The following is an 11601-nucleotide window of genomic DNA, read 5'->3' on the forward strand; positions in this document are numbered from 1 at the left end:
AACTAAGGATACCGCCGCCCACGGGACACTTCACACCCAGCGAAGGACACACCGCAAAACGACCTGTCTCCGTCCCAGTCCCTGGGGATCCCAGAGATTCTCGGAGCGTGGTCACTTTGTGGGCTGTGCCGATGTCGCGTCAACTTATGTCTCTCATTCCTAATTCGATCTAGTTTTTCCTACACCCGGATGACGCAATTACACCTGAGTTATCCAAGGGTCGCAGATATACATTATCTGAAGAAAGAGAGATCTCTTTGCATCCTTCAGCTGCGTCTACCGTCTTTTGTGTGACATCCCTTTGTCGGTCTTTCTAAAGGCGTGAAGCGTTACGTTTACGATTCCAAATCAAATCTTTTGTTCTAACTGCTTCGATATTTGTATAAAAATATTTTTACGATTTTCTGGCGCCGTTCGCAGCGAGAAGTCATCATCGTCAGCTGGCTAAGCACCGGCGATATGCCGTCTCGTCCGGATCCGGAGACGGGATCTTGGGACATGGGAATGGACATCATTCGGAAGAGCGTGCCGAACGACAGCGAAATGCTAATTTAATAGAGGTTCTTCGACACAGACTTTCTTTCTAGTCGACTGGCGGTGAACTCAAGCCTGAAATTATTTGCTGACGACGAGTCGAGGGATAAACGCATGTCTGTCATTGGATTGCCCTTTTTATTTGACAGATCTGGTCTGTTGCAAATTGCAATGCTCTTGGGGCACAAATCAGGTTCAAGATCAATGGCATTATAAAGGTATTAGGTGGACTTCAGCCTTGAAAGAAGATTATTAAAGCACAAAAATTCTGTGTAGTCTGTAAATTAAACTATAAAAATATTATTATAGAAGAACTGGATTTAATTTTATGAATATTTTATTTTCACTACAAATAGCATATTACGTTAGATGATAAATTTAGTGCAAAATACACATTATAAATAGTAACATTTTCTTATAAAAATAAAGTATAAGTAATCCATTGACACATATTTCAATAATATGTTACCTTCATTACATTCTAAAACCAAATTTTTGTAAGTCCCTTTTAACTGAAATAGCATTTCCAGTTTTATCTAAAATTTAGTGTGGTTGAGTGATTTCATTTTATTTGGAAACAAACTAAAATCAATTAAATAATATTTCCAAAAAAATCAAGGCCCTTAGTGCAACACTTTAAGGAAATTCTAGAGATAATCACAATATACAAGTGTGACTCATTGAAATGCGTTCTTAATGATCAATAGCTCATTCAATAGCAATTATCATACTTCCTGTGGGTGCTTGGAATGTGCATTTCAATCCACCTCCACCCGCAGGCACTTTATGCAGTAATTTCCAATGCTGACAAGCACTAATCAATAGGCCCTCGAGCCAGACCCTCGAACTATGTATCTATAAGGTGTACCAGGTTTTCATTTCCTTTATTTTCGGTTAGCCCAACGCATCGGCTGGCAAATCAATAGCGAGGGCATATCGAAATTCCAAAACGGGCAATTAACAAAGCCAACAAAATTTATGTTTCACCTGTCTGCAGCAAAGTACATAAATACTCAAGAAACGCCAGACGATATCGAAGATAGGGAACCGAACCCAGCTAATTACACGGGGGAAGGCAGAAGAAGAAGGCGAGACGGGCCCAAACGGAAGACGGCTGCAATGGAAATGGCAATGGACATTTTCCGACAGCGCCAAAAAAAAAAAGAAAAGAAACACAAAAAACCGAGGAGAAGAAAAGGCAACGGCAGCTGAAGACAGCAGACAGGCGCGCTGTGGAAAATCTCACTTCTAAATTACAAGCAACGCCATATCCCATCCACCATATATATATATATATATATATTCATGTCCCCTAACCGACAGTGATCGAGAGGGAGACAGGGAATGTTGCGAGGCAGTGGCGCAGAAAAACACTGCGGCTGATGAAAATCAACAGGGCTAAGCGTTAACTTCGCCACTCGGCTGCACGCAGCTCGCTTTTCCCGCTCCCTGCTCACAAAATGGCGACCTCTCCTCGGATCCGCCGATCTTCGCCAGAGCGGGATAACCATAGCCACCATATAGCGTAGGCGTCTTCCGTCGGCCAATCACAGGCCATACCCCCTGGAGAACCGGTTTCCCAATAGAGCAGGTAGCTCGGCATCGCAGATCGGGAAAAACTGGCTGCGAGCCGCGGCGAGTTAGCACTTGAGCGGAGCAACTCGAGATCAGTTCGTTGCGAAACGTCGAGCGTGAAAGAACCCCAGAGCGCATCTTCAGTTGCGAGCGAGTGAAGTGAAGAATACCCAATATCATAAGATATCATATCAGAACCCAGACACATTTTACGGAGTGACTCGTATACCCCGTGCAAGTGATTCGAAATGCTTTCCATGCAAGAGCTAATGGATATGCGGATGCAGCAGCAGCTGGCCCATGAGATTTACCGCCAGCAGATCATGCAGCGCATTCCAGGTGGGTTTACGTCTAAGGTTTATAGATGGGGATCAAGTGCCGTCGGCAAATGGGCTTGTCATTTTTGAAAGCTACCAAATAGGGGGTTTGATGATATAAGATATTATTATTCAAGACATTTCAATCTATTCACTTTCATTGCTTGGTTAAAAAATAGATGTAAAATGATATCAGTTTTTTCATAAGACTTTAGTAATGATTTAAATATTTGAGAATATTGGATACTATATCATACTATCTAAACAGACTTTGTAGTATATTTTATTTTTATAGTGATTAGCCGTTTTTGTAACAGAGATATTTTTATTGCTTTTTAGAGATCGAATCTTTGTGATTACCTTAGAAATTGATTATTAATAGTACTATAGACGATAGCATCTAGTCTTTATATGTTTTATAACAGTGGATAATCTAGAAATATGCTTATCGGAGTACCACCTCCTTGAAGACTTCTATCCAAAGTCCATGCCAAACTAATGAACCAACCAAACCGCTTCTTCCAGATCCCTTCCCATCGATGCTGCCTTTCAACATGCCCCACCACCAGCAGCCGCAAATGATGCTGCCCAGCCGCCCCACCCTGCCCGGCGTGGAGGCCAAGTTGGAGAACAACGATCTGTGGCAGCAGTTCCATAAAATCGGCACCGAGATGATCATCACAAAGAGCGGCCGGTAAGTTTCCCGCGAACCCATTATCCTATGCAAATAGCCCGAGTTTTCCCAAAGTCAAGTGCAACGCACGGCCTATGTAAATATTTGCTCCTATCCCAGGGTTAGTTTTTCACTATCCCAATGCCCATTGCCTGAACCTTTCAATTTTTTTCCGGTCCTAATGTGGCGCCTGGCCATAATTCAAAACGCAGCAGGAGCTCTCGCTCCGAGTGACAACAAGTGCGGAGCGTAGCCGGCGGAGGAGAAGACAAGAGGAAGACGCCGCCCTGGCGCCGGACCGATCATAAAAATCTTTCTTCTTTCGGTTTCGGCGTTGACAATCGAGTTTGTCCGATCTACCTGCGCTTTTCACACTTTGCCCACAATGCCCTGCCCTGTGGTGCCCTTTCCTTCCCTTCACTGACCCTTCTCTGGAGCGAACAGACCCTAAGATATCTCAGATAGGGGAACTATCGAACAGCGACTACCGAGCGGGAGCCGAGACAAATTTACATAATTATGAGCTGAACACGAAGTTTAAGTTGCAAACCTACACAGGAAAAAAACTCAGAAGCTTTTTAAACAAGATGGGGCATTTAAACTGTCTTGAAAAAATATCAAAATATCATGGGGCTCTCTCTTATGTCATTACACTCATAAACTTAGCGTAAAATTCTTTTTAAAAGCATAGTTATAAATGCATTATTTTCTGTGTGGTTTAAATTGGGGATTAGATTTGTCTTAAAAATATCACGATATGTTTTTGTATTTTATTTATCCAAAACATTTGGTACTTATATAAAGTAAAATATCTTAATGTGATATTTCTTATAAAAATATTTTTTAAAATACCAGATACACATTATTTTCTGTGTGGCTTAATCCGCTATGGCAGTCACTTTCTCGGCTCATTAGACATGCATTCGACGCTTGGAAGCCGTTAGGGCGACTCCCAGATTTTGTCTAATTGCTTGGCGCCAGATTCCCCCGCTGTAGAAGCTATAGCTTCCCTGCCATTCGATCCACCGATTTGCCGCACAATTAATCATTTGCCGGTGGCATATTGTTTTGGGATCTTTTGAGTTCTGTTTGCGTTATGTTTTAAATCGATACGATGTGCTATGCCGAGCTATACTTCACCTCTGAGTCAGACTTCCCGCTGCCCGCCTTTGGGTCCATAATTACACACTTGTTAGCCGGGACCACAAATCAAAGGCGAAATAAAGTAAAATAGAATAGATGAACGGGCGACGCCTCCTTTGGCGATGCTACCTTCCTCCCTGATTTATATGCAGTTCGTGGCAGGCCACTTAATCAAGTCCTATTCTCTTCCTCCTTGCAGACGCATGTTCCCCTCGATGCGGGTTTCGCTCAGCGGATTGGAGGAGGAGGCCAGCTATTGCGTGCTCCTCGAGATGGTGCCCATCGGCGACTGTCGCTACAAGTTCTCCGGCTCCCAGTGGGTTCCGGCCGGAGGAGCCGAGCCCCAGAGCCCACAGAGGATGTACCTGCATCCGGATAGCCCGGCCACGGGTGCCCATTGGCAATCCCAGGCACTGCTCTTCAACAAGGTCAAATTGACCAACAATACCCTGGACAGCAGCGGACATGTAAGTTGCAAAATCTCTTAAGACTCTGTTTAAATGCGTTACTTATCATAATCATTTCCTCCTCCAGATCGTTTTGGCCAGCATGCATAAGTACCAGCCACGCCTGCACATCATCCGCAGCAGCGAGCTCACCCAGCTTCCCTGGGCTCCTCAGCAGGCGTTCGTTTTCCCGGAGACGGAGTTCGTAGCTGTCACGGCCTATCAGGTGGGTTCCAGACCATTCCATATATCCTCATCTTCCTCCATTGAGAATCTTTGACGAGACAAAGGCTCCGCGGGGGTCGTCGGCTAATTGAGGCATTTCCAAATTTGTCGCCTCGCCAGGCACTTGAGATGATCCTAACTGGGATCCTCGCAGGGGAACTTTTCAAGTGCTTTCCAGCAGACGGCTACTTACTGACGCCTCGTAGATCAGATTTCTGTCAGACGGAACAAATACAGATCGGTTTTCACTATTATAAATAGTACTTATCAAGTACAAATTGGGTTTTAATCTTCCCGAAAACATTTTTAAAACTCATTCAAAAATTAAAACTTACTATAATACTCTTTTTTGGTATCAAAATTGATTGAAAATGATATAATATCAAACGTTTTCTTTAAAAAATTGTAAATCTTCATAAACTGTACAGATCTCTTATTATGTGTATATTTTTTTCTATTAAAAGATTTTTTAGGTAGTTTAAAAGGGACATTTTCTATAATTTCAACTCATGATATACTGGTTTGATCTCTTATTATGTGTATACTCTTAGCTATCAAAAGATTTTATAAAGAGGTTTAAAGAGATATTTTCTGTAATTTCAACTCATGATCCCATAATAACTTTTAAATCTATTTTTATTCTTCCAGAATGATCGCATAACCAAACTGAAGATCGACAACAACCCCTTCGCCAAGGGTTTCCGTGAGACGGGTCAGTCCCGCTGCAAGAGGAAGATGAACAGCAGTGGGAATTCCAGTCTGGAGTCGGAGGACGATGGCTCCAGTGTGAGCAGCTGTGACTCCCCGCAGGCGAAGCGCCAGCGCCAGGACTTTGAGCAGGACTCAACGGGCAGCGTTTCCCCAGCTTACTATGGAGCACACCCAGCACCCAGCTCCATGTCGCCGTATCACCGGCATCCCTTAAGTTATGGACCCAGTGGAGCTCACGGATTGCCGACCAACTTTGCAGCTGCCTACTTTGGTGCAGTTCCTCCTCAGGTGCTACCCATGCCCCCAGCCACATTTGTGCCCACTCAAGCTCCAGTTAGTCCTGTGGCATCACAACCAGTTGGCTCCAGCACACCCACCACATCACCAAGGCCTTCAACCTCCACCAAAAGAAATAGCTTCAGCATTTCAGCCATTTTGGCTTATTGAACTAAATCATAAAACAAACTACTTAAGTTGGAGTCATCTTCTGTTGTGATTAGTGAGAAACGTGTGCATATACTTTGTAAGCTACTGTATTCTAACTATAAGATCGTTTAAGAACCCTGCTGCAATCGTATACTTTGTTAATTCGTTTTAAGTGTCTTTGGCCAAAATAAACAAATCTAAAAAAATGCAAAACTATTCGGCGTGGGGGAAGTCAGCTAACCTTCAGCATTTCCGTTTTTACAGGTTTGGCGATATCTCGCAGTGCCTGGGCCAAAAGTCGTTTGCGACCGCTTTGGCGGGCCTAAGACAAATTAATGCTCTCCATTATGCTGAGCAGTCGATTCTCGACTCCCGCCACACGTATCTGAAACACATCCAACTCCGGTAGTAGTTAAAGCAATTCTCGAAAGATAAGGCGTCCATTATGAGCAGCGATTTGACGGCTTTCAGGCCGTTTGGTCTTTGCCGACCCAACTCCCCAGCGATTTTAGCCCGATCCCCCAAAGCAGGAGATGACGCAGAGGTGGCTACACGGAGAAAAACATTTATATCTTTTGATTCTTATTAAATATTCAGAAGAAGGAGAAATAAATAAATTAAAACTCTTATTTTTGTTTCTACCTGAGTATCTACCTGGGTATTTAATTAGACCAGAATTTTTTAGCTTTATTTAAAAACGTGAATTATATGAGTATACCAAGTGAATACTAATATTAAAACAATAACTTAAAAATACAAATTTTGTTAACATTTATAAAGGTTAACAAGAAAGAACGCTATAGTCGAGTGCCTCGACTATCAGATACCCGTTACTCAGCTAAAGGGACCAAAGGGAAATGGAAATAAGCAAGCAGCAAAGCAAGACTGAAATGCGCCACCTACCGGCGGTAGACAGATTTAAGCATTATGGGCGTTAGGGTGGGCGTGGCAAATTTTTTTTTTGGTCAATCGATAGGTATTGACGAGACCGATACAGTTCAGTTAAAATTTAGTATCTAGCATGAAAATTGTGGGCGCCACAGGCTTGGGCGGTTTGTGGGCGTTAGAGTGGGCGTGGCATATTCGCGTATCAAAATTGCGCTGCGTACAAAGCTACGGAATCTAAATCTGAAATCCTGATTCTATATCTTTGATAGTTTCCGAGATATCCACGTTCATATTTACGATTTTTTGAAGTTTGGGGGCGGTTTGTGGGCGATAAAGTGGGCGTGGCAAACTTTTTTTTGGGTCAATCGATAGGTATTGATGAGAACAATACATTTCAGTTAAAATTTTTATTCTAGCATCAAAACTGTAGGAGCCACAGTTTTGGGCGGTTTGTGGGCGTAAAAGTGGGCGTGGCACTCTACTGAAACAAACTTGCGCTGCGTAAGAAGCTCAGGAATCTGCACGCCAAATCTCAATAGCCTAGCTCTCATAGTTTCCAAGATCTCAGCGTTCATCCGGACAGACAGACGGACAGACGGACAGACGGACAGACGGACAGACGGACAGACGGACAGACGGACATGGCTAGATCGACTCGGCTAGTGATCCTGATCAAGAATATATATACTTTATGGGGTCGGAAACGCTTCCTTCTGCCTGTTACATACTTTCCGACGAATCTAGTATACCCTTTTACTCTACGAGTAACGGGTATAAAAATAGTGATTTTTATATTTACAAACTCTTTAGATCAAATTGGTTGAACTTCATCGCAAATATTCTATACTTAATATCTTAAAAACAATTACGTCTTTAAAAATTTAAAAATCGAAACCGGAACTAAAAGAAGCTATAACTGCAAAAACACTGAACTATACATATGATGTGCGAAACAGAGGTTTTTTGACTGAAAGTGTGAGATATGTGTTTCTAATTTTTAAATACTTAACTCTTTTAAACAGAATTATATTCTTAAAAAATTTCGTAAATATAAAATAAAAAGTAAATAAATTTTTTCTTTGTTTAATACACAAATACTTTTCGTTCAGTGCAGGTGCTGCTGCTGCCGTCTTGTGAAATTTTCGTTTTATCGCACCTTTTATGGCCATTGGCCAGGCCAAAACGAAGTGGGAGCCGGCCAAGAAGCCGATTCGAGTCGGATGGAGCGACTTTGGTGTGGTCACTCCTTGTGTGCATTATCGTGTCAAATGCGACAAATCTGTCTGTGGGCCGGCGGCTGCCTTTCAGCTTGCATAATTGAGCTGATAACTCGGCGCTCCGTGGATGTGTGCGGTCCACGGTCCACTTTTGAGCGCTTCCTAAACGGTGGCGCCAAACATTTCGTGTTTAATATTTTTAATTAAGTTTTTAAGTGCAGCCAGAAGATGGACCACAAAGAATTTCTAGCCCCGACGACCCAGTCTCCCCGCAAGCGGATAGTTCAAAGACCATTCCGAACCGAAAACCGATCTTCCATTCATAGAAACCTTTGCATAGATTATGCATAATGTAATCCCAGGCAGCGCGAAATAATTCACCCGCCACACGAAGCCGCGTTTCAAGCTGCTTTGACTAATTTGGGCTTAGTTTTGTATTAGCGCTTTGTGTTTCTCTTCGTCTTCGATTGGATTTGTTGGCGCATAAATTTACATCTCCAATGTTGAAACAATTAAATTATGGGATTTGCACGTTTTCACCAAAAACAAAAGGGGTCGGGAAAAAAAGAAACATAAAATCTGGTCGGCGTCTGCGCATAAGAAGTGTTTTTTAAATGCTAGGTTTATTTTTTGCTCATTCGCGGCTGACTTCTTTTCGAAAAAACGGTGGCAAAAAGCGTCAAAATTCGTAGATTATGAGATAAAAATGGAAATCGGAGACGCTCACATATTGCATTTGTAATTTGCGCTTGTTTTAATATACTTAATGAATTTTTATGTGTAGGTTGGTCCATACCTACAGATAACCAAATCGAAATCCGGTTTGCGGTCAAAGCTGTTGATAATGATAATGAGGATAACGATGCTTTATTGAGAAGGTGTTGCCGTTCGGATCTGAATTTTATTTGCGCCACATGTTAGCGTGTTGTTGTTGCCGTTGTTGTTGTTTTTTATTGCTAATTATAATATATTTGATTTGGTATTTAAGCTTTAAGCTATAAAAATGTTGTCGTTCTCTGTTTTACGAGCCAACAGCTTGCAAACATTAAATTAAATTGTGCGAACGAGAACAGGTCGAGGTGGCTTGTGTTAAGTTATTATATTTAACACACCTTTTGGTTTTTAATATTATAAGTAGGATTTGCAGCACTAAATTTGAATGCATAACAATTTCGCAGACACAATAGACACAAAAGCCAAATTTTCTCTAATTATTTCTTTGCCTTTTAACGTATATTTTCTGTACGCCAAAATCTCTATAAAATAAAAGTCTTAAAAGAAAATATTACTAATCCTTCGACATTCTCCCCCTTTTTTCTCCTATTTTTTATATTATCCATTCTCGTTCTTCTCTGTTCCTACACTTTTTATCAAGCTCAAAAATGCAATATTTTTGAGTCAAGGCGCCATGTGTTCTTCCTCTTCATGAACATGAGTCTTAATTTTCCTGAGCTGGTAACACCAACATCGTCTTTCTCTTTGACCCCCATTCTGCATAGCAACAACCCCTCACCACTTTCTTCACAACTCCTTTCCCCTTAAAGTAAGATAATTCTACATTAATTGACAAACATTTTACATAGGACTTCGTACAGCTCAGCGTAAATATACATGTATCTTACACTGGCTTGAAACTTTGCTATCGATTACACTGTGCAACAAATGTATACATTTTAAATATTAGCAGGAAAGGGATAACGTATTTCTAAAGTCTAAAAAATTAAATAATTTTTTGTCCTTCCGCACAGATAACTTAAGATCTTATAATTTAAGAACAAAATTAATAAGGAATAGGAAAGTTATGTATTATATCTGCACTTTCTACATTTAAAAAACAGCTTATAGCAAATATCAAAGTTTCCTACCTTCCTACTATTTTTTGGTAGTATGCTTAAGATATATCTTGTGTTTTTCTTTAGTACATTTATTTAAGACCTTTGGTATAGTGTCACTTGACAACTAGGGCCACCCTGATTTGATTCATTCGAAATTCAACACTCCAAAAATGCTGTTAAATTTGAAAACCCGGCTGGAACTTCGATATTTGGGTCTCTGTACGCACCTAGCAATCAGTCGCTATGCCAGCAAAGGTGGCGGTAAGATCGACAAGGAGATCCTGGATCAATTGGAAGAGGGCTACAAGAAACTGACCGAGTCCAAATCCAAATCGCTGCTGAAGAAGCACCTGACCAAGGAGATCTTCGATAAGTTGAAGACGCAGACAACTCCCTCCTTCAACTCCACCCTGCTGCACTGCATCAGCTCGGGACTGTGTAATCATGACTCCGGCATGGGTGTTTATGCCCCCGATCCGGAGGCATATAAAGTATTCGCTGATCTTTTTGATCCCCTAATCGAGGACTACCATAAGTGCTTCAAGAAGACGGACAAGCAGCCGGCCACTAAGTTTGGTAAGGGCAAGGACTTTGAGAACCTGGATCCCGATAGCAACTTCATCGTTTCCACTCGTGTCCGCTGCGGAAGAGCCATCAAGGGATTCCCCTTCAATCCCTGCCTCACGGAGCAGGATTACGGGGAGCTGGAGAGCAAGATCTGTGGAGCGGTGATGACCCTTAGCGGGGAATACAAAGGCAAATACATGCCACTGACTGGAATGGACAAGTGTCTCCAGGAACAGCTTATCGCGGACCACTTTCTGTTCAAGGAGGGCGATCGGTTCTTGGCAGCCGCTGGAGCCTCTCGTTATTGGCCCATCGGACGTGGCATCTTCCTAAACGAGGCCAAGAACTTCCTGGTCTGGTGCAACGAGGAAGACCACATACGCATCATCTCTATGGAGAAGGGTGGCGATCTGGGCAAGGTCTACGATCGCATGGTGGGCGGCGTGGAGGCCCTCGGTAAGCAGCTCGAGTTCAACAGGGATGAACGCCTGGGCTTCCTGACATTCTGTCCCACCAACCTGGGCACTTCCATTCGCGCCTCGGTCCACATAAGGCTGCCCAGTTTAATGTGCCAACCGGATGAGATGAAAAAGCTGGCCGAGAAGTACCGCCTCCAAATCCGCGGCACGTCGGGGGAGCATTCGGAGGCCAAGGATGGGGTGCACGATATATCCAACCAGCGGCGAATGGGACTCACCGAATACGAGATTATCAAGGAAATGCACGACGGGATTAAGGGCCTCATAGAAGCCGAATGTAAGGCAAGGAATTCCTAGTCTGGAATCCAGGTTGACTTTTAGGCTGTCTTTTTTGGATGTTAAACATTGAAATGTATTTTAAAAATTTAAGTAATTATTTTCTGATTAACGATCCACCCCAAAATAAAGCTTTAGAGGTTGTTTTTGAAATATGTGCAAGTTTTTTCAAAAACTAATATCTAATATCTAAACAGATTTCTTATAGAGGTTAACCAGCCCTATTTGATTGCTTTTTATCCTCCTAAACCATTCAAGACAACACAGTCGTTGAGTTTTTATTTTTTTT

The 11601-nt window shown here is 42.3% G+C and overlaps 2 protein-coding genes across 3 annotated transcripts; both read left to right on the forward strand.

Moving 5' to 3' along the window:
• The first annotated feature begins 2233 nt into the window (after nt 1-2233).
• LOC119553623 (T-box transcription factor TBX6) lies at nt 2234-6188 on the forward strand. Of its 2 annotated transcripts, XM_037864092.1 has the most exons (5): nt 2234-2448; nt 2952-3120; nt 4442-4709; nt 4777-4914; nt 5562-6188. In XM_037864092.1, exons 1-5 carry the CDS (start codon nt 2358-2360, stop codon nt 6069-6071), a joined length of 1176 nt encoding a protein of 391 aa, XP_037720020.1. In that variant the 5' UTR covers nt 2234-2357; the 3' UTR covers nt 6072-6188. The 2 variants fall into 2 exon arrangements, with proteins under 2 accessions (XP_037720020.1, XP_037720021.1); XM_037864093.1 differs by lacking the exons at nt 2234-2448; nt 2952-3120 and adding an exon at nt 4179-4324.
• A 3931-nt stretch (nt 6189-10119) lies between these two features.
• Nucleotides 10120-11420, forward strand: LOC119555101 (arginine kinase). Its single transcript, XM_037866319.1, has one exon. It carries the CDS (start codon nt 10161-10163, stop codon nt 11331-11333), a length of 1173 nt encoding a protein of 390 aa, XP_037722247.1. The 5' UTR covers nt 10120-10160; the 3' UTR covers nt 11334-11420.
• Nucleotides 11421-11601: the final 181 nt, after the last annotated feature.

The sequence above is a fragment of the Drosophila subpulchrella genome, chromosome 3L (genome assembly GCF_014743375.2).
Source record: "Drosophila subpulchrella strain 33 F10 #4 breed RU33 chromosome 3L, RU_Dsub_v1.1 Primary Assembly, whole genome shotgun sequence".
NCBI classification, from domain to species: Eukaryota; Metazoa; Arthropoda; class Insecta; order Diptera; family Drosophilidae; genus Drosophila; species Drosophila subpulchrella.

Coding starts and splice junctions, on each gene's coding strand:
- LOC119553623 (XM_037864092.1), top strand. CDS start 2,358: ATGCTTTCCATGCAAGAGCTAATGGATATGCGGATGCAGCAGCAGCTG. Junction 2,449..2,951: donor GATCATGCAGCGCATTCCAG/GTGGGTTTACGT, acceptor CGCTTCTTCCAG/ATCCCTTCCCATCGATGCTG. Junction 3,121..4,441: donor ATCATCACAAAGAGCGGCCG/GTAAGTTTCCCG, acceptor TCCTCCTTGCAG/ACGCATGTTCCCCTCGATGC.
- LOC119555101 (XM_037866319.1), top strand. CDS start 10,161: ATGCTGTTAAATTTGAAAACCCGGCTGGAACTTCGATATTTGGGTCTC.